A 20,763-nucleotide genomic window follows, 5' to 3' on the forward strand; every position below is an offset into this window, starting at 1 on the left:
CTTTTTTGCTCTTTCACCGGGAATTGTCCAGTTTTGACTGCTGCTTGGACTTAGGTGTGTAGTGGCAGATCCAAGTTTCATCTAGTCACGAATTGACACAGAAAATCCTGCAAATTGTGATTAAACATCACCAACTTGCACTAAAATGTCTTTTCGCACAGTTTTGATTGACAGTCAACAATCGCTGCACCCATCGTGCACACAGCTGTTTCATGTGCAATTTTTCGTGCAGGATGTTATACACCCGTTCAGTTGAGATGCCTACAATCTCATGCACTTTCACTCGGTGGTCTTCCATAACTATATCATGGATTTTGTCAATCATTTCCTTCATGGTGACCTCAGTCGGGTATCCTGAACACGTTCATCTTCGATGGACTTATGGCTATGTTTAAACTCATTTATCCCAAAATAAATAGTCTTTAATGGTGCAGAGTTCCCACAAACTGCATCTAATTCCTTTTATCTGCACAGCCGTCCACTTCTTCAAATAAAAGTGCTTTATCACTGCACGAAACTTGCTTTTTTGCCATTTTTACAAAAAATGCAAAAATAGTTATTTTAAATGTTTGCCAAACGAGAACTATGCGTTGCACATGACTAAAATTTTGCCAGGAGTCATGAAAAAGATGATATGTGCAGACACTGGCATGAATGAACAAATTGTGGGAAATCTAAACAGCACAGTAGGAAATGAATCCAGACAGGCAAATACAGGTTGGCCCATAAGTCACGAAGGGTTTAAACATTCAAGAACTTTTTTGTTTATTAATTATTTTTATTCTTTTTTTTTTTTGTTACAATAAAATATAGAATGCACAGCCTGTGTGCTTAGTGCAGGTGGAACTTGCATTCTCTGAACCAGGTTGCTCGAAGAAAGACTAAGTTCAAGTCTAATCACTGACTGGAGGAACTTTTTAAGTCTTTCTTTGATTGGTTTCTAAGTTAGTGGATTTCTGGCAGGATGAAGTGGATTTTTTTTTCTCCTTGACCGGGTAAACTCAAAAAAATCGACTGTAGAACCCACATTATTTCAGGCAATAATATATCCTATTAGGGTTATGTTAGAGATTGCAGCACTTGTTTGCCAATCCCTTCATAGGCTGCTGCTTATAATTAATGATAGTCTTGGGCCAACTATCCTTGATTGGCTACCAATGGAATTGAACTGCCCAATCAGTCTCCAAAAGCTAAAAATGGTTAAAAGGCCTCGCCTACTCCCTATAAGGGTATAAAGGCATTAGTTTATTATTATTTTTATTATTTTTTTTTAAATGCAGAACCTGGAGATTTTTTTTGTTAGTTAAAAACTACACCACATAAATGCCTTCCATTTTCAGCTTTACAAAGATGAACCCTTTCTATGTTTCATGACAGCTGTTAACATTTCTGGTTACTACACCTTAGTTTCTGCATGAATATTCTCCTTCAGTTGTTGGATTGTAGACAGACAGACACACACACACACACACACATCCCTTTTTCTTAAGGAAACTGCACAGAAAATAGTTGGGAGCTGTGATGGCCAATTAATTGCAGATCTTCATAAAATTATTCCCTTGCCAAAAATGTATTCCTTAGGAGTTTCATTTTGGCTCTAGCAGTGTGATCAGTGAAAAATCTCCAAAATAAAATTAAAAAAAAACTGAAGGTTCTGTATTTTATTAAAAAAAAAAAATAATAATAAAACGTTTAAACCCCTTTGTGACTTATGGACTACCTTGTGGAAACATTTTGGGAAAATTTGAAAGTAAGGGAATTCCTGCTCAGGATACCGACTAGTCATTATTAATGCCAGGTTCCAATATAAAGATGCCCACAAGTTAGAGTGAAGAGAAGACACAAAAAATAAGAAATGCCTCATTGACTATGCCACTGTGGATAGTGATATCTTCATTCTGGTTCAGGATAGAAGAGTGCACACGATTTGAAATTGGAAATGACAATCACTTAGTTCTAAGTTCTATTATAAAAATGAATATCACAGTGAAAAAAAAAAAAAAAGTATGTAAAAAAGTTTTAAAAAGAATTATAGGTAAACTGTAGATTCAACTATACAAACATTATTGAGGAAAAATTCAAACAGTTTGAAAACAAGAACCAAACCTGGGAGTCTCAGTGACAAGTCCTGAAGAAACCATCGACTGATTATAGACTTTTTCATGTCTATAAGGGAGGAGTTGTCTGCAAGGATATTAAAATAAGAACACCATGGTGCACACAAGAAGTTAAAAAGAAGTCTGTCCTGGAGAAAAATAAGTATACAAGTTTTCCTAGCAAATAAGTCAACAGATGCTCTAAAAGAATACAGAGAAAAATGTAAGAGCTAATTGTTCTGGAAACTACTGAAAAAAAGCTTAGAAATGGAGAAAAGAGTGCTTTACCATCTTTGATTCCTTTTACAGTGTGTGTGTGTGTGTGTGTGCACGTGCATGCGCTTAAGTTGAAAAAAGCCATTAGAAACTTGCAATGTGAAAAGGTAGCAGGAGTAGATAATATTCAACAAGAAATTTTCAAATATGGAGAGATAAAAGTTTAGCAGCAGCAACACTGCATAATTCAGAAGGCATGGTTTGAATTCCAGATGATTGGAGTAGAGTTTTCATAATTACCATTTATCAAAAAAAGGAATAAAGCTGCATGTGCGAAATGCAGAGGAATTTCTCTACTAAGTGTTCCAGGTAAGATTTATGCAAGCATACATGAAAAGGGACTGAGAAAAAAAAAATTGTGGAGGAGAAACTTAGGAATGAACAAGCTGAGTTCAAGCCAAATGGAGAAGAAATCACGGGAATATAACCAGGATTTGGAAAATGGAAAAGGCATATGACAAAACGCTCTGAGATAAGTTTTCAAATGCTATAAATGGACATTATAAAGAGCAATATGTTGTCTATAGTTGTAAGTCAGCAGTTAGAATTGAAGGAAATACAGGAAGATGGCTTGATGTAAAATCAGTGTAAGACAAGGATTCACATTATCCCCAAGCGTAACTATCATCTATGCTGATTGTATTATGAAAGAAAGTGTCATTTAAACCTGACATTAGAATCAGAGATATCAAACTTAGTTCTTGCTTTATGACATGATGTACTCCTAAACACATCCAGTGCAAGTTTCCAGGATTATCTAACTGAATAACAGGAGCAAAAATTTGGCATGAAAATCAGCAAAAAGACCAATGCTATGAAATGCAAGAACATACAGAAATTCAGAAAGCTGCATTCTCAATGGAGAACCTATAGAACAAGTAAAATATTTCAGATATTTAAGCACAGTTATTAGAGAAGATGGCAAATTAAATTTGGAAATAGATAACAGAATAAGCAGAGTAGACATGGCAGGGAGTCAGTTATGAGAGAATTTAGCCAAAGTACTAAATTAGCAGTATACAAAACAGTGATCAAATCAGTTTTAAGTTATTATAATGAGAGTTGGGTTAGAAATAAAGCACTTAATCAAAAGATCACAAATAACATATGAGAATTCTGAGAAAAATCAGGAGTCTGAATAGATGGCATCAGTGGCAGAAAGTAAAAAGGAAGACATTAGGAAAAAACTTGGCATTGTTAGCAGAACTAATCTAAGGTGGTATGGTCACTTAAATAGAATGGGAGAGGAAAGATTGAAAAAACAAAATGTTCTTTGCCAGTTTGGCAAGAAAAAGACTCATAGGAAGACAAAGGGCTAGGTGGATTGATTCAGTCAGAAGTGCCTTGAATGTTAGATAAAACAATGTTGGTGTGCTGACAAGTAATTAGGAGGAAAATTGCTGGAAGTTTTTTCACATGGTTGTACTATAAATGGTATCTTTAATTTATAGGAGGAAAATTGTTGATAGGAGATGGGGGTCAAAGCTATATAACACAGAGGAGACTTCCACATAGCCTTTAAATAAAATGCAGAGAAATGACCAAGGCTTCTGACCTAACGTCCAATCCTCACTTTTTCATGGTGCACCCTGTTAGGTACTGAACGAATGAGGATGGGCTGACAATTTGGGATTTAGCCGACCAATCTGTATTCTTACTGATTTCGTCTTCTTTTCAGACATTTTCTGTCCACTGCTGGACAAAGGCCTCCTCCAGTTCTTTCTGCCTTTCTCTGCACGTGACAATGGTTGACCAATCGTCCGCAACAAAATTTGACAATTTATCACTCCACCTTCTTTTAGGACGTCCTCGTTTCCCTTCTTTAGGAATCCAGTTCATTAGTATGCTGGTCCATCGCTCATATTCTCTTCTGGATAGATGTCCGGCCCATTTCCATTTTAGTCGTTCGTGGTGAAGAAAGATGTCAGTCTGGCTTCTTATCCAGGTGTTTTGCTTCTTACTTTTAATGTGATGTCCAGCATCAACCTCCCCATTTTTTTTTGGTATAAACCAAAATATAAAATGATGGTACAACACCACAGCATTTCATGCCAGCTGGAACGTCACACAGTTAAACAAGGCCCCATTGTTTTTGCCACGGAACCAGGGCAAACAGTGAAAAATCAGCTACTGGAACAAATCCTAAAACACACCTCAACCCAACATCACAAGTGTTCAAGATCGGTAGTACCAACATAAGAAGCCTGAATGGCAAAATGGAGCTAGCTGAGGAATTGGATAAGTACCAGATCGACATAATAGGAGTGATTGAAACCAAAAAGATAAAAATTGGTGAGATCTTTCTAAATACAAAATATTATATTCAGGCAATGATAATCAAGGAAAAGAAGAGGTAGCCATTGTATTCAACACTAAATATGAGGTTAATCTTTTTGAATGGCAAGCAGTCTCAAGTCGAGTGATTTGGAGAAATATCAAAATGGGGAACTGGACAATGAGACTTACTTGTGCTTATGGTCCCACAGAAGGTTCTACTAAGGTAGAAGTGAAGGAATTTTTTGAGGCTTTAGAGCAGTGGTCGCCAAAGTGGCCAATATTGACCCCTGGGGGTCGATAGAAAATTATAAGACATCAATCTACGGGTAATATTTAATTCGGTTAACTTGGATTACCTTCATCCTGAATGACAACACAATTAAGAGTGAATCGTGGGAGCAGTGACATGAATAGGACCTGTAAGATGGAGCAAGGTCATGAAAATAGTTACGGAAGCCAATCAAGTAGGCCAAAATAACGTATTTACCAATAAATGGATGTCGGTGGTTCCTGCCCGGCAACTAAGCACACCCTTCACATTGACAACATTAGTAAATTGTATACTAATTTGATAAAAGTTTTATTTTCACACACATATATATATAAGGAAGATTGTATTATTGTAATTTTGTTATCTAAATTAAATTTTATATATTATTTATCCCTCCTATCAAATATGTAATGTTAAGAAGTACGTCAAAAACAAAAACGTATCCCTTTGACGTTAAGCCAATATAATAATATATACTATATAATACATACAATAAACACTGTAACTATAAAATAAACAATCTAAAATCTCACACGAGGGATGCTTAAAGGTCAAAGCTGTATAACTGAGAGGAGACCTCCACATAGCCTTTAAAGGAATGCGGAGAACCGACCAGGGCTTCTGACCTAATGTCCAATCCTCACCTTCTCGTGGTGCACCCTGTTGGGTATCTACTTTGATACTGAACGAACGAGGATGGGCTGGCAATTTGGGATTTAGCCGACCAAATTGTATTCCTATTGGTTAAACCAAAATAAAAAATGATGGTACAACATGACAAAATTTCATGCCGGCTGGGGCGTCGCCCGGTTAAACAAGGCCCCCGTTGTTTTCGCCAGGGAACCAGGGCGAACAGCGAAAAGTCAGCTACTGGAACAAATCTGAAAACAAACCCCAACTCAACATCACCAGAGTTAAAGATCGGTACTATCAATGTAAGAAGCCTGAATGGCAAAGAAATGGAGCTAGCTGAGGAATTAGATAAGTACCAGATCGACATAATAGGGGTGACTGAAACAAAAAAGACCAAAACTGGTGAGATCTTTCTGAGCAATAAATACAAAATGTTATATTCAGGCAATGACAATCAAGGAAAAGAAGGAGTAGCCATAGTATTCAACACAAAATACGAGGCTAATCTTCTTGAATGGCAGTCAGTCTCAAGTAGAGTAATGTGGGCAAATATGAGAATGGGGAACTGGACAATGAGACTTATTTGTGCCTATGGTCCCACAGAAGGTTCTACTAAGGTAGAAGTGGAGGAATTTTTTGAGGCTTTAGAAAAAGCAACTGACACAATGAAAAAGGAAAAGTTGGTCCTTGTTGGGGATCTAAATAGTAGAGTAGGAAATGATTGTGAGACATACAAAAATATTTTGGAAAAATTTGGAGAAAAGAGCAAAGCTAATAATAATGGCAAATATCTGTTGGATTTCTGCTCAGGACATGGACTGGTTATTACTAACACCAAGTTCCTACATAAAAATGTGCACAAATTCACATGGAGAGAAGAGGTAGGAATAAGAAAAGTCTCATTGACTATGTTATTGTTGATAGTGATGTTTTCTCCCTGGTGCAGGACACCAGAGTGTACAGAGGATTTGAAATTGGAAGCGATCACTATTTAGTCTTGAGCAGGATAAAATTGAATTTCATATTGAAAAGAATAACATGTAAGAAAGTTTTAAAGCGAATAAAAGTTGAGCAGCTCTCAGATGCGAACTGTAGACTAAAATACAGAAATATTATTGAAAAGAAAATGAAAGAGTTTGAGAACAGGAATCAAACCTTGGAGATTCAGTGGCAAACTCTGAAGGAAACATTGATTGATTCTGCCAGAGAGGCATGTGGTGAGGTTGTGTGCAAGGATAAAAAAATCAGAACTCCCTGGTGGACACAGGAAGTTAAAGAGGCAGTGAAGGAAAAGAAGAAAGCATATCAAAAGTTCCTGGCAAATAAGTCAGCTTTTACTCTTACAGAATACAGAGACAAATGTAAGAAAGCTAAACAGTGTGTAAAACTAGCTAAACAAAAGTCATGGGAGGACTTTGGCAAGAATATAGAAAATAAATATCAAGAAGGTGGCAAAATATTCTGGAGGTTGTTGAAGAAGCTTAGGAATGGAGTAAAGAGTGCTGTAAAAGGAATTAGAGATGATAAAGGTGAAATGAAAACAGGAGAAAAAGATATCCTTGAAGTATGGAGTAATTACTTTGAAAAACTGCTAAATGAAACAAGCAGTGATGACAGCACAGTGATAAAAAACACTGACCAGGCATGCAGTCAGGAATACATATCCATACTTGAAGTCGAAAAAGCCATCAAAGGCTTGAAATGTGGAAAGGCAGCAGGAGTAGATGATATTCGACCAGAAATGCTGAAGTATGGTGGTATAAGAGTCTTACAGTGGCTGCACTGCATAGTTCAGAAAGCCTGGACAGAGGGACGAATCAACGATGATTGGAGTAGAGCTCTCATTGTACCCATATATAAAAAGGGAAATAAAACTGAATGTGAGAATTACAGAGGTATTTCCCTACTGAGTGTTCCTGGCAAGATCTATGCAAGTATACTTGAGAAACGGTTGAGAAGAATTGTGGAAGAAAAGCTTGGTGAAGAACAAGCTGGATTCAGGCCAAATAGAGGCTGTCAGGATCAGATCTTCACTTTACGACAAATAGTCGAGAAAGCATGGGAATATAACAAAGATCTGTATTTAAGTTTTGTCGATTTGGAAAAGGCATATGACAAGGTGCCAAGAGAGAAGCTATTCAATACGCTGCAGTTATATGGTGTCAATGGGGCATTATATCAAGCAATACTTAGTCTTTATTTGAGTTGTGAGTCAGCAGTTAGAATTGAAGGAAGTACAGGAAGATGGTTTAATGTTAAATCTGGTGTGAGACAAGGATGTACATTATCCCCTCTGTTATTCATTATCTATATGGATCACATTATGAAGGAATGTGGTATTAAACCTGATATCAAAATTGGAGATGTTAATGTCAGCTCTTTGCTTTATGCGGATGATGTTATACTTTAAATAAATCCACTACAAGTCTGCAAGATTCTCTGAATAAATTGAATAGCTGTTGTAATAGATATGGTATGAAGGTCAGCAATAAAAAGACAAAGACAATGAAAATAGGCAGAATCAGTGAAAATGTCAACTGTGTTGTGAATGGAGAACCTGTGGAACAAGTAAAACATTTCAGCTACTTAGGCACGATTTTTACTGAAGATGGTAAACTAAATATAGAAATAGACAACAGAATCAGCAAAGCTGGTATCGTGGGAAGTCAATTGAATAAATTCATATGGAATAAGAAAGAAATTAGTCGGAACACTAAATTAGCTGTATACAAGACTGTGTTCAAACCAATTTTAACTTATTGATCTGAGAGCTGGGTCAGAAGTAAAACACTTGACCAAAGACTAGAGACCGCAGATATGAGAGTCCTGAGAAAGATTAGAGGCGTGAACAGATGGCATCAATGGCAATATCATATTAAAAATGAGGATATTAGGAAAGAACTTGACATTGTCAGCATCCAGGAATGCGTTAGCAGAGCTAATCTCAGATGGTATGGTCACTTAAATAGAATGGGAGAGGAAAGATTAGCAAAACAAGTGTTCTCTGCCAGGTTGGCAGGAAAACGACCCAGAGGAAGACCAAGATATAGGTGGATTGATACAGTACAAAGTGCCTTAGACGATAGAAATATAAGATCTGATAATGATAATATTGGAGTCTTGACAAGTAACAGACTGATTTGGAGGAAAATTGTAGATAGGAAGTTAGTAATGATGTAATTTTTTCATGTAGTACTGTCATATCCTGTACACCCCCTTGAGGGTACATGGCAGGAATTTGATGATGATGATGATGATGATGAAATCTCACAGGAGCGTCTTTTTTGCTTGTCCTATTATAATTACGTAATAGTAAAATACAGGGGGTCAAGGAAAAGTCAAGAAACTCTTCAAGGGAGTCGACGGTCAAAGAAGCTTGGCGACCCCTGCTTTAGAGAAAGCAACTGACACAATGAAAAAGGAAAAGTTGGTCCTTGTTGGGGATCTAAATAGTAGAGTAGGAAATGATTGTTAGACATATAAAAATATTTTGGGAAAATTTGGAGAAAACAGCAAAGCTAATAATAATAATGGCAAATACCTGTTATTTCTGCACAGGGTATGGAATAGTTATTACCAACACAATGTTCCAACATAAAAATGCACACAAATTCACATGGAGAAAAGAGGCAAGGAATAAGAAAAGTCTCACTGACTATGTTACTCATTGGTGTAGGATACCAGAGGGTACAGAGGATTTGAAATTGGAAGTGATCACCATTTAGTCTTAAGTAGCATAAAACTGAATTTCATATTGAAAAGAATAACATGGAAGAAAGTTTTAAAGGGAATGAAAGTTGAGCAGCTCTAAGATGTGAACTGTACACTAAAATACACAAAGATTATTGAAAAAGAAATGAAAGAGTTTGAGAACAGGAACCAAACCTTGGATATTCAGCCAGAGATGCATGTGGCAAGGTTGTCTGCAAGAATAGAAAAATCAGGACACAGGAAGTTAAAGAGATAGTGAAGGAAGAGAAGAAACGACATCAAAAGTTCCTGGCAAATAAGTCAGCTTGTGCTCTTAGAGAATACAGAGACAAATGTAAGAATACTAAATACTGTGTAAAACTAGCTAAACAAAAGTCATTGGAAGATTTTGGTAAGAACATAGAAAATAAATATCAAGAGGATGGCAGGATATCCTGGAGGTTGTTAAAGATCAGAAATGGAAAAGGTGACATAAAAATGGGTGGAAAAAATATCCTTGACGGAGTAATTACTTCGAAAATTTGCTAAATAAAACAAGCAGTGATAGTACAGTGGTAAAAAACACTCAACAGACATGCAGTCAGGAATACATATCCATACTGGAAGGAGAAAAAGCCATCAAAAGCGTGAAATGTGGAAAGGCAGCAGGAGTAGATGATATCCAACCAAAAATGCTCAAGTATGGAGGTATAAAAGTCTTACAGTGGCTGCACTGCATAGTTCAGAAGGGCTGAACAGAGGGACGAATTCCAGATGATTGGAGTAGAGCTCTCATAGTACCCATATATAAAAAGGGAAATAAAACTGAATGTGAGAATTACAGAGGTATTTCCCTACTGAGTGTTCCTGGTAAGATTTATGCAAGTATACTTGAGAAGTGGAAGAGAAGACTGGTGAAGAACAAGCTGGATTCAGGCCAAATAAAGCTTTCAGAATCCGATTTTCAATTTATGACAAATAGCCGAGAAATCATGGGAATATTACAAAGATCCGTATTTAAGTTTTGTAGATCTGGAAAAGGCATATGACAAAGTGCCAAGAGAGAAGCTATTCACTACACTACAGTTATATGGTGTAGTGAATGGGGTATTATATCAAGCAGTACTTAGTCTTTATTTCAGTTGTAAGTCAGCAATTAGAATTGAAGGAAGTACAGGAAGATGGTTTAATGTTAAATCAGGTGTCAGACAAGGATGTAAACTATCTCTTCTATTATTCATTATCCATGTGGATCACATTATGAAGGAAAGTGGTATTAAACCTGATATGAAAATTGGAGATGTTAATCTCAGCTCTTTGCTTTATGTGGATGATGTTATCCTTCTAAATAAATCCGCTATAAGTCTGCAAGATTCCCTGACTAAATTGAATAACTGTTGTAATAGATACGGTATGAAGGCCAGCAATAAAAAGACAAAGACAATGAAAATAGGCAGAAGCATTGTCAATGGAGAACCTATAGAACAAGTAAAACATTTCAGCTATTTAGGCACGAGTTTTAGTAAAGATGGTATATTAAATATGGAAATAGACAACAGAATCAACAAAGTTGGTATGGTAGGTAGTCAACTGAATAAAGTTATATGGAATAAGAGACAAATTAGTCAAAACACTAAATTAGCTGTAGACAAGACAGTGTGCTGTGTCAGAAGTAAAACACTTGACCAAAGATTAGAGACAGCAGATATGAGAGTTCTGAGGAAGATTAGGGGTCATGAACAGATTGCATCAATGACAATATCATATTAAAAACTAGGATATTAGGAAAGAACTTGACATTATCAGCATCCAGGAATGTGTTAGCAGAGCTAATCTCAGTTGGCATGGTCACTTAAGCAGAACGAGAGGGGAAATATTAGCAAAACCAGTGTTCTCTTTCAGGTTGGCAGGAAAAAGATCCAGAGATTCCTTTCCACACTTTTCTGAAGTATACTTGCATAAATCTTGTCAGGAATGTGCAGTAGAGAAAAGAAATTCCTTGGTAATTCTTACATGTAGGTTTATTTCCCCTTTTTACTGATGGATGCTATCATCATCATCAAATTCCTGCCATGTACCCTCAAGGGGTGTACAGGATGATAGTACTACATGAAAAATTTACATCATTACTAACTTCCTAACTACAATTTTCTTCCAAATCAGTCTGTTACTTGTCAACTCCAACATTATCAGATCTTATATTTCTATCGTCTAAGGCACTGTGTACCGCATCAATCCACCTATATCTGGGTCATTTTCCACCCAACCTGGCAGAGAAAACTTGTTTTGCTAATCTTTCTTCTCCCATTCTGTTCAAGTGACCATACCACCTGAGATTAGCTCTGCTAATGCATTCCTGAATGGATGCTGACAATGTCAAGTTCCTTCCTAATATCCTCTTTCTTAATATGATATTGCCATTGATGTGCCATCTGTTCATGCCTCTAATCTTTCTCAGGACTGTCATATCTGCGGTCTCTAGTCTTTGGTCAAGTGTTTTACTTCTGACCCAGCTCTCATATCCATAAGTTAAAACTGGTTTGAACACTGTCTTGTATACAGCTAATTTAGTGTTCTGACTAATTTCTCTCTTATTTCATATGAATTTATTCAATTGACTTCCTACCATACCAGCTTTGTTGATTCTGTTGTCTATTTCCATCTTTAATTTACCATCTTCACTAAAAATCGTGTCTAAGCAGCTGAAATGTTTTACTTGTTCCACAGGTTCACATTTTCAACGATTCTGCCTATTTTCGTTGTCGTTTTATTGCTGACCTTCATATAGATCACAATGAACCATCTTCCTTTACTTCCTTCAATTCTAATTGCTGACTTACAACTCAAATAAAGACTAAGTATTGCTTGATATAATGACCCATTGACACCATATAACTATAGTACAGTGAATAGCTTCTCTCTTGGTAACTTGTCATATGCCTTTTCCAGATTGACAAAACTTAAATACAGATCTCTGTAATATTCCCATGATTTCTCGGCTATTTGTCTTAAATTGAAAATCTGATTCTGAAAGCTTGTATTTGGCCTGAATCCAGCTTGTTCTGCATGAAGCTTTTCTTCCACAAATCTTCACAACCATTTCTCAAGTATACTTACATAAATTTTACCAGGAACTCTCAGTAGGGAAATACCTCTAATTCTCACATTCAGTTTTATTTCCCTTTTTATATATGGGTACTATGAGAGCTCTATTCCAATCATCAGGAATTTGTCCCTATGTCCAGGCCTTCTGAACTATGCAGTGCAGCCACTGTAAGACTTTTATACCACCATACTTCAGCATTTCTGGTCGAATATCATCTGCTCCTACTGCCTTTCCATATTTCAGGCTTTTGATGGCTTTTTCTACTTCCAGTATGGATATGTATTCCTGACTGTATGCCAGTTGAGTATTTTTTACCACTGTGCTATCACTGCTTGTTACATTTAGCAATTTTTCGAAGTAATTATTCCATACTTCAAGGATATTTTTTTCTCCAGTTTTTATGTAACCTTTATCATCTCTAATTCCTTTGACAGAACTCTTTCCTCCATTTCTAAGCTTGTTCAAAATCTCCAGAATGTTCATATTTATTTTCTATGTTCTTGCCAAAGTCCTCTGATGACTTTTGTTTAGCTAGTTTTACACAGTGTTTAGGATTCTAACATTTGTCTCTGTATTCTCTAAGAGCACAAGCGGACATATTTGACAGGAACTTTTGACATGCCTCCTTCTTTTCCTTCACTACCTCTTTAACTTCCTGTGTCACATCATGGAGGTCTGATTTTTCTATCCTTGCAGACAACCTCACCACATGCCTCTCTGGCTGAATCAATCAGTTTTCTTCAAGGCTTGCCACTGAATCTCCAAGGTTTGGTTCCTGTTCTCAAACTCTTTCATTTCTTTTTCAATAATCTTTGTGTATTTTAGTCTACAGTTCACATCTTAGAACTGCTCAACTTTCATTCGCTTTAAAACTTTCTTATATGTTATTCTTTTCGATATGAAATTCAATTTTATCCTGCTCAAGACTAAATAGTGATCACTTTCAATTTCAAATCCTCTGTACACTCTGGTGTCCTGCACCAGGGAGAAAACAGCACTATCAACAATAACATAGTCAATGAGACTTTTCTTATTCCTTGCCTCTTCTCTCCATGTGAATTTGTGCACATTTTTATGTTGGAACATGATGTTAGTAATAACCAGTTCATGTCCTGAGCAGAATTACATCATATTCGCCATTATTATTATTAGTTTTGCTGTTTTTTCCAAATTTTCCCCAAATATTTTTTTATGTCTGACAATCATTTCCTACTCTGCTATTTAGATCCCCAACAAGAACCAATTTTTCCTTTTTCATTGTGTCAGTTGCTTTCTCTAAAGCCTCAAAAAATTCCTCCACTTCTACCTTAGTAGAACCTTCTGTGGGACCATAGGCACAAATAAGTCTCATTGTCATGTTTGCCATTCTCATATTTGTCTACATCATTCTACTTGAGACTGCCTGCCATTCAAGGAGATTAGCCTCATATTTAGTTGAATACTATGGCTACTCCTTCTTTTCCTTGATTGTCATTGCCTGAATATAACATTTTGTATTTATTGCTAAGAAAGATATCACCAGTTTTTGTCTTTTTTGTTTCAGTCACCCCTATTATGTCAATCTAGTACTTATCTAATTCCTCAGCTAGCTCCATTTCTTTGCCATTCAGGCTTCTTATGTTGATAGTACCGATCTTTAGCTCTTGTGATGTTTAGTTGGGGTGCATTTTCAGATTTGGTCCAGTAGCTGACTTTTCGCCCTAGTTCCCTGGCAAAAACAACAGGGGCCTTGTTTAACCAGGCAACTCCCCAGCTGGCATGAAATTTTGTAATGTTGTACCATCATTTTGTATTTTGGTTTAAACCAATAAGAATACAATTTGGTCGGCTAAATCCCAAATTGCCAGCTTATCCTTGTTTGTTCAGTATCTAGGTAGATACTCAACAGGGTGCACCATGAGAAGGTGAGGATTGGACATTAAATCAGAAGCCCTGGTCGGTTCTCCACATTCCTTTAAAGGCTATGTGAAGGTCTCCTCTCAGTTATATAGCTTTGACCCTTAGGTGTCCCTGATGGATACTATGAGAACTCTACTCCAATAATCCAGATTAATTCAAAATTTTCCCAATATTTTACCATTTTTGGTTGAATACCATCTGCTTTTCCACATTTCAGGCTTTTGATGGCTTTTCTACCTCAAGAATTGATATGTAATCCAGATTGCATTCCCCTGTATTTTCTACCACTGTTCTATTATTGTTTGTTTTATTAAGCAATTTTTCAAAGTAATTATTACTCCAGACATCTAGAATATCTTTATCTTTAGTTTTCAGAAACTAAAGATCTATTATATTTGATTCCTTCTATAGTACTCTTTTCTCCATTTCTAAGCTTTTTCAAAAACCAACAAACTTTATGTTCTTTCCAAAGTCTTTCCTTGACTTTTGTTTAGCTAGTTTTATACAGTGCTTTACTTTGTGTTTCAGAGCATAAGCTGACTTATTTGGCAGGAATTTTCAATGTGCCTTTCCTTTATTGTCTCTTTAACTTCCTTAATCCACTGTAGGATTCTGATTTTTTTTCTAATGTTGCAGACAATCTCATCACATGCCTCTCTGACTAAATCTCCAAGATTTGATTTTTGTTTTCAAATTCTTTTATTTATTTTTCTTGAAGAATGTTTGTATTTGAGTTTACAGTTCACATTTGAAGCTGCCCAACTTAGATTTGTTTTAAAACTTTCTTACACAGTTCTTTCATATAAACAATAACATAGTCAATGAGATTCTGTTTCTTGCATTTTTTCTCCAGGTGAATCTCTGTATATCTTTATGCTGCAACATAGTGTTAGTAACAGAACAAATATGCAGCAGGTACTTGCTATTATTATTAGCTTTGCTTTTTTCTACAAATTTTCCCAAAACATTTCTATACATCTAGTATTAATTTCTTATTCTGCTATTTAGATCTTCAATAAGAACAAACATTTTCTTTTGCCTTGAAAAAGTCTTCCACTTTTTCCTTTGGAGAACTTTCTGTAGGATCATGGGCACAAATAAGTGTCATTGTCCAGTTCCCCATTTTGATAGTGCCCATATCACTCTGCTTGATATTGCCTACCATTTAAGATCATCATCTTTATATTTAGTTTTGGACACTATAGCTACTCCTTATTCCTGATCATTGTTGCTGGAATATAACATCTTGTATTTGCTGCCTGCTTAGAAAGATTTGATCTATTTTTGTCTTCTTTCTTTTGGTAACACTTATTATATTGATGTGTTACTTATCAAATGTTTCTGCTAGTTCCATTTCTCATTCATTGATTCTTCTTATGCTGATGGTGCTAATTTTTAACTCTGCTAATGTTTAGTTGGAATCTGTTCTGGTAGTTGACTTTTCGATGTTTGCTCTGGTTCCCCGATGAAAACAATAGGGATCTTGTTTAACTGGATGATGCTCCAGCTGGCATGAAATTCTATCATGTTGTACCATGATATTATAATGGTACATTATAAGCCAAAAGGAATACAATTTGGTCAGCTAAGCACCAAATTGCTATTCATTCCACCCTCATACATTCAGCATTGAGGTAGGTATGTACTAATTGGGTGCACCACCAGAAAGAAGAATGGACATTAGGTCCAAATTCCTGGTTTAAACGGGTATATGGAGGGTCTCCTCTTAGTTATCCAGCTTTGATCCTTACGGCAGCCTAAATAAAAACACTATATAAGCTGGGGGGGGGGGGGGTAAGGATCAAATCTGGATAACTTTCTATTCATAAAGTAGAAGGGCAGAATGATATAGTGAAAAAACTGACTGTTCCTAAGTAGTTCCAAAGACTGTTCCATTATTTTTTAAATGAAAATCACACTAACATAGTACAGAGCAGGATTGATTCTTACCTCAGAGTAGGTGAGCCCGCTAAACTTGATCCAATGGACAAGGCATTTGGTGAATGAGCAGGTTCACTTTCTTTCTGATTTTCTACTTCATGATCTATATCATGATCAGGCTTTGGCATTGGTCCAAAAATTGCTTCAGTTTTTGTTCCTGGTTCAGGCTGAGGAAGAGAATGTTCATTCAACTCATCCATGTCACAGGTAGTCACAGGTGGTGCTTTCTTGAGCATTGTAAGAAAAAGAGCAGCTTTGCGTTTTCTTTCTTGCTGCAGCTGTCTTTCTCTAGACTGTTGTGCCAATCTTTCCCTGGCTGCTGCTGCCAGCTTGTCTTTTAATCGTATTTTAGCTAAAAAGTAACAAAAATATTAAAACAAAAAAAAGAATAAATAAAATAATAATGTTATTGCATTTTTTCAATAAATCTAGTTAAGAAACTATTATTATTATTATATAGGCATCTTCCAAAGACTCATTTCAAGAGTTCAACACTATCCAACATTGATATAATGGTATTATATAACTATATTTGTTTATAACATATATATACTTGTTCACCAGTGAAGAAATTGAATCTACTCAAAATTATTAAATATACAAAGATATAGTTTTCAAAATATGAGGAAAAATAAGGCATTTTATTGTCTTGAAAACAATTTCGATCATCATAGAAAAGAAAACAATAATTCTTTAGTACAATAGCTGCCATGTGCAATAAGAGTGAAAGTACATTATGGAAAATTATGGAGAACTACTGTGTTAGAGCAAAACTTTAGTTTAATATAAACCAAAATGCTCGAAGTTTCGACCTTCATATCAAGGTCATCTGAAGCATACACATATATGCAGAGAAACAAGCTGCACTACAATCTGCATGGTTTGCTAAAGTTACTGACCAACCGTTGCCGCAATTATTGGCCTGATCTCTGGTGAAGGGAAAAAAAAAAAAAAAACCTCTACTACATCAAAGCTAGAGTCCTATTATTATCTATTGGGTTACAAAATTAAATTGGGCTGGAGAGCAACATATAAACATTGCTCTCCAGCTCAATTTTATTTTGTAACCTAATATAGATAATAATAGGGCTACAGTTTTGATGTAGTAAAGGTTTTTTTTTTTTTTTTTTCACCAGAGGTCAGGCCAATAATTGTTGTAACAGTTGGTCAGTAACTTTAGCAAACTATGTAGATTGTAGTGCAGTTTGTTTCTGGGATGAACTAGAGAGTTTCATATGAGGTCAAGAGATATCCATTCCATAACCAGTCCAGGACCTCATTACATGCTTACAGGAAGAATGGTCCAAAATTCCCACTGATCACTATCGTACACTTATGGAAAGTATGTCCCATAGGATTACTGGGGTCATCACAGCAAAAAGAGGTTCTATATCTTATGAAGGTGGGAACCGTGGCTGTTTGTTCCTCACAGTATGGTGTCCACTGACTTCTTTCCAACCAGTGTATTTTACTCGAGTTATACAGGTTTGTCATTAAGAATGCAGTTAATGTTTTCTGCGTTTCTGCCTATTTTCAAACTACTTATTTTTTTAATGAATGATTTCATGCTAAGCAGCTATTCAATTTAGATAAAGAATCTTGAAACTTGTACCAGATTTATTTTGAAGTATCACATCTGCATAAAGTAAAGATGAATATCTCCAATTTTGATATCATGGTCTAATGGCACTTTTCTTCATGCCTTGATCCGCACACAGAATACGAACAATCGTGAACATAGTGTGTATCCTTGTGTTTATCTGATTTTACACCTAACCATCTTCTTATATATTCTTCAATCTGTTGACTTACAATTTTACAGATTTAATACTGTTCTGCAAAAAGTCCTATTCACGTCTTTTAAACAGCTTTTCTCTTGACACCTTATCATAAGCCTTTCCCACAAGAATCCATATCCTTGTTATATTCTCATGTTTTCTAGACCATTTGTTGTAAAATAAGAATATTGTCTCGACAACCCCTATTTAGTCTGAATTTAGCTCATCTTCTTCCCAGGTAATTCTCATATGTTTCCCTTTATATAGATGGGTTGAGAGCTCTACTCCAATCATCTGAAATTCAAACTTCTGTACTGTGCTGAATTATTCTGTTCCTGATAGTTTTTACTCCCAACTGCATCCCACTTAAATCACTCCAGATATCCAAAATATCTTCATCTTGAACTTTTATATCATCTGCAATTCCTTTTACAGTACCCTTCCCCCCATTTCTAAGATTTTTCAAGTCTTCAGAACATCTTTGATATTTACAACAAAAGTAGCAAAAATATTTCAGATATTCATTTTCTCTATTCTTATTCAAGTTTACCCCTGACTTTAATTTAGCTACTTAGCTTTCTTATTTTTTCTCTGTGTTTTTTTGAGGCCACTTTCTGACTTAATTGTCAGTAACTTTTCAGTATGGTTTCTTCTTCGTTTCAGGGCCTCTAACTTTTTAAGTCCACCACAAATTGTTCCATCCTTGAAAATAACTTTTCCACATCTCCCTGGCTGAATCAATCAATCAACCCTCCCCCTTCCCCAAATTTTGCTACCACAAGTTTCCAAAAGTTTGGTTCTTGCTTTCAAACTCCTTCATTTTTTTCTTGAATAACATTTGTATATTTGAGTCTACAGTTCATCTGTGAAAGTTTCTTGACTATGATTCATTTTATAATTTTTATTTTGAATATACAAATACTCATATTCTGAACCATTGTGAAGCTATCAACAAGAACAAACAGTTAAACATTTCTTAATTTTAATCATCATGTTGGAACATGGTAGAGTAACCCACTGCTTATCTGAGAGCACTGGGATATTGAATTTTTTGTTCACAGATTTGGAGGAATGCTGCAGAGAGTAGGACCATTCCTGGTACTAACAGATGCTTTTCTATTATGTAATAAGTGAAATCCATTGCTGGTTTTTCATTCAATTGAAAAAAAAAAAAAAAAAAAATTATTAAATAATAACTGGCATCTTGACGATTCTCGAAGACAGAGGAGGAAAGAAGTGCTAAACAAGAATGTTAGGTTCACTTTCTATATTTGGTTTCCCTTACTGTTTCTAACAAAAACCCCAATTTTTTTTATTACTCCCAATCAAATGGGAAATTCCAACTCCTTAGAAAAATTATTTTGCATTGTTCAAGAAAGAAATAGTTAATAAATACTGGCTTCCATGAAAATTTTACCAAACCCATCTAAAGAGTTGGAAAAAGAGGTTTGCAAGTAGTTGCTGATTTACTTGATTTTTTACCCCCCCCCCCTTCTTTTCGTTATTCTATCAAGCAATTAACTGACTTTTTTTCTAATATTCTCCATATAAAAAAACATAAAAATTATACAATAAATGTTCTAAAACGACTGTTTTATATTTGAATTCCCTGAAAATTTTGACTTGTAATTTTTTTCATGTGGTTCCAATATGTGGTCAAGCAGCGTTTACAGGAGGTTATGGCTGATTGTATACCTAGCATCTGAATAGAAAAACAAGTAGGGGTTAAATGGATAAATAACACCATCAAGCTCGAGCTGAAAAAAAAAAATAATAATAAAAATAAAAAATAAAAATAAATAAATAAAAATAACTCTGGAGGGAATTTAAATAGAAAGGTGACCTGCAGGCACATGAACGGTACAAAGCGCAGGCCAGAAGGGTAACGAATGGTAAGAAAAAGCAAAAGCAGATTATGAAAGGAAACTAGCTATGCAAGCTAAAGAGAATCCCAAATAGTTCTTTCAATATGCTGCAGGCAAAAAAAAAAAATGTACACGCCAGAATGATTTTAAGGAATGCCGATGGTAAGGAGGTCACTGAATCAGTCGATATAATGGAATTACTGAGTGAGCACTTTGCAAGAGTATATCATCCAGGTGGTGACATTGAAAAAATGAAGGAACCATTAGTTTATATGGGAATTGTGATGAATGAAGTGGAGGTGAATAGTCTATTACAGAACCTTAATAGGAATAAACCTGTGGGATTGGATGGTATACTGGCATGGGTCTTACGTGAAGCGGCTAAAGAATTATCAGTGCCCTTGACCATGTTATTTAATCTGAGTCTTGGGTCTGGTTTAGTCCTGAAGGTGTGGAAAGAGGGGAAAATAGTTCCACTGCATAAAGGAGGATCCAAGACTACTGTTGCAAATTACCGACCGATCAGCATATCAGGAGTCGTTGTCAAGGTCTTGGAGAAAGTAGTCAAGGGAAAAATACAGGAATGGATTGATGAAAATGAGATCTGTACAGGGGACAGCATGGCTTTGTGAAGGGTAGATCATGCCTCAGTAACTTGCTCAAGTTTTAAAACACAGTGACGGCTGAACTGGATAAGGGTAATGGGTTTACAGTGATAATGCTGGACCTGGCTAAGGCATTTGACAGGATACCATATGGAATTCTAATCCGTAAACTGCAACATATGGGAATGGATATAATGTTGGTGAGATGGATAGGTGGGTGGTTGATGGAGAGATATCAGAGAGTAGTTTATTCAGGAGTAGAGTCCAAAAGACGGCCTGTGACTAGTGGTGTGCCACAGGGTTCTGTTCTTGGACCACTGCTGTTT

At 35.9% G+C, this 20,763-nt stretch overlaps 1 protein-coding gene across 3 annotated transcripts in view; it reads right to left on the reverse strand.

Moving 5' to 3' along the window:
• su(w[a]) (suppressor of white-apricot) overlaps nt 1-20,763 on the reverse strand; it is a 224,604-nt gene that overhangs the window by 26,847 nt on the left and 176,994 nt on the right. For all 3 annotated transcript variants that reach the window (XM_090400460.1, XM_090400459.1, XM_090400461.1), the window contains exon 11: nt 16,199-16,541. In XM_090400460.1, the coding sequence (XP_090256586.1) occupies nt 16,199-16,541 (343 nt within the window). The remainder of the gene's footprint in view (nt 1-16,198; nt 16,542-20,763) is intronic.

This window comes from Typopeltis vanoorti, chromosome 11 (assembly GCF_054136105.1).
Source record: "Typopeltis vanoorti isolate ZY-2024b chromosome 11, IOZ_Tvanoo_1.0, whole genome shotgun sequence".
NCBI classification, from domain to species: Eukaryota; Metazoa; Arthropoda; class Arachnida; order Uropygi; family Thelyphonidae; genus Typopeltis; species Typopeltis vanoorti.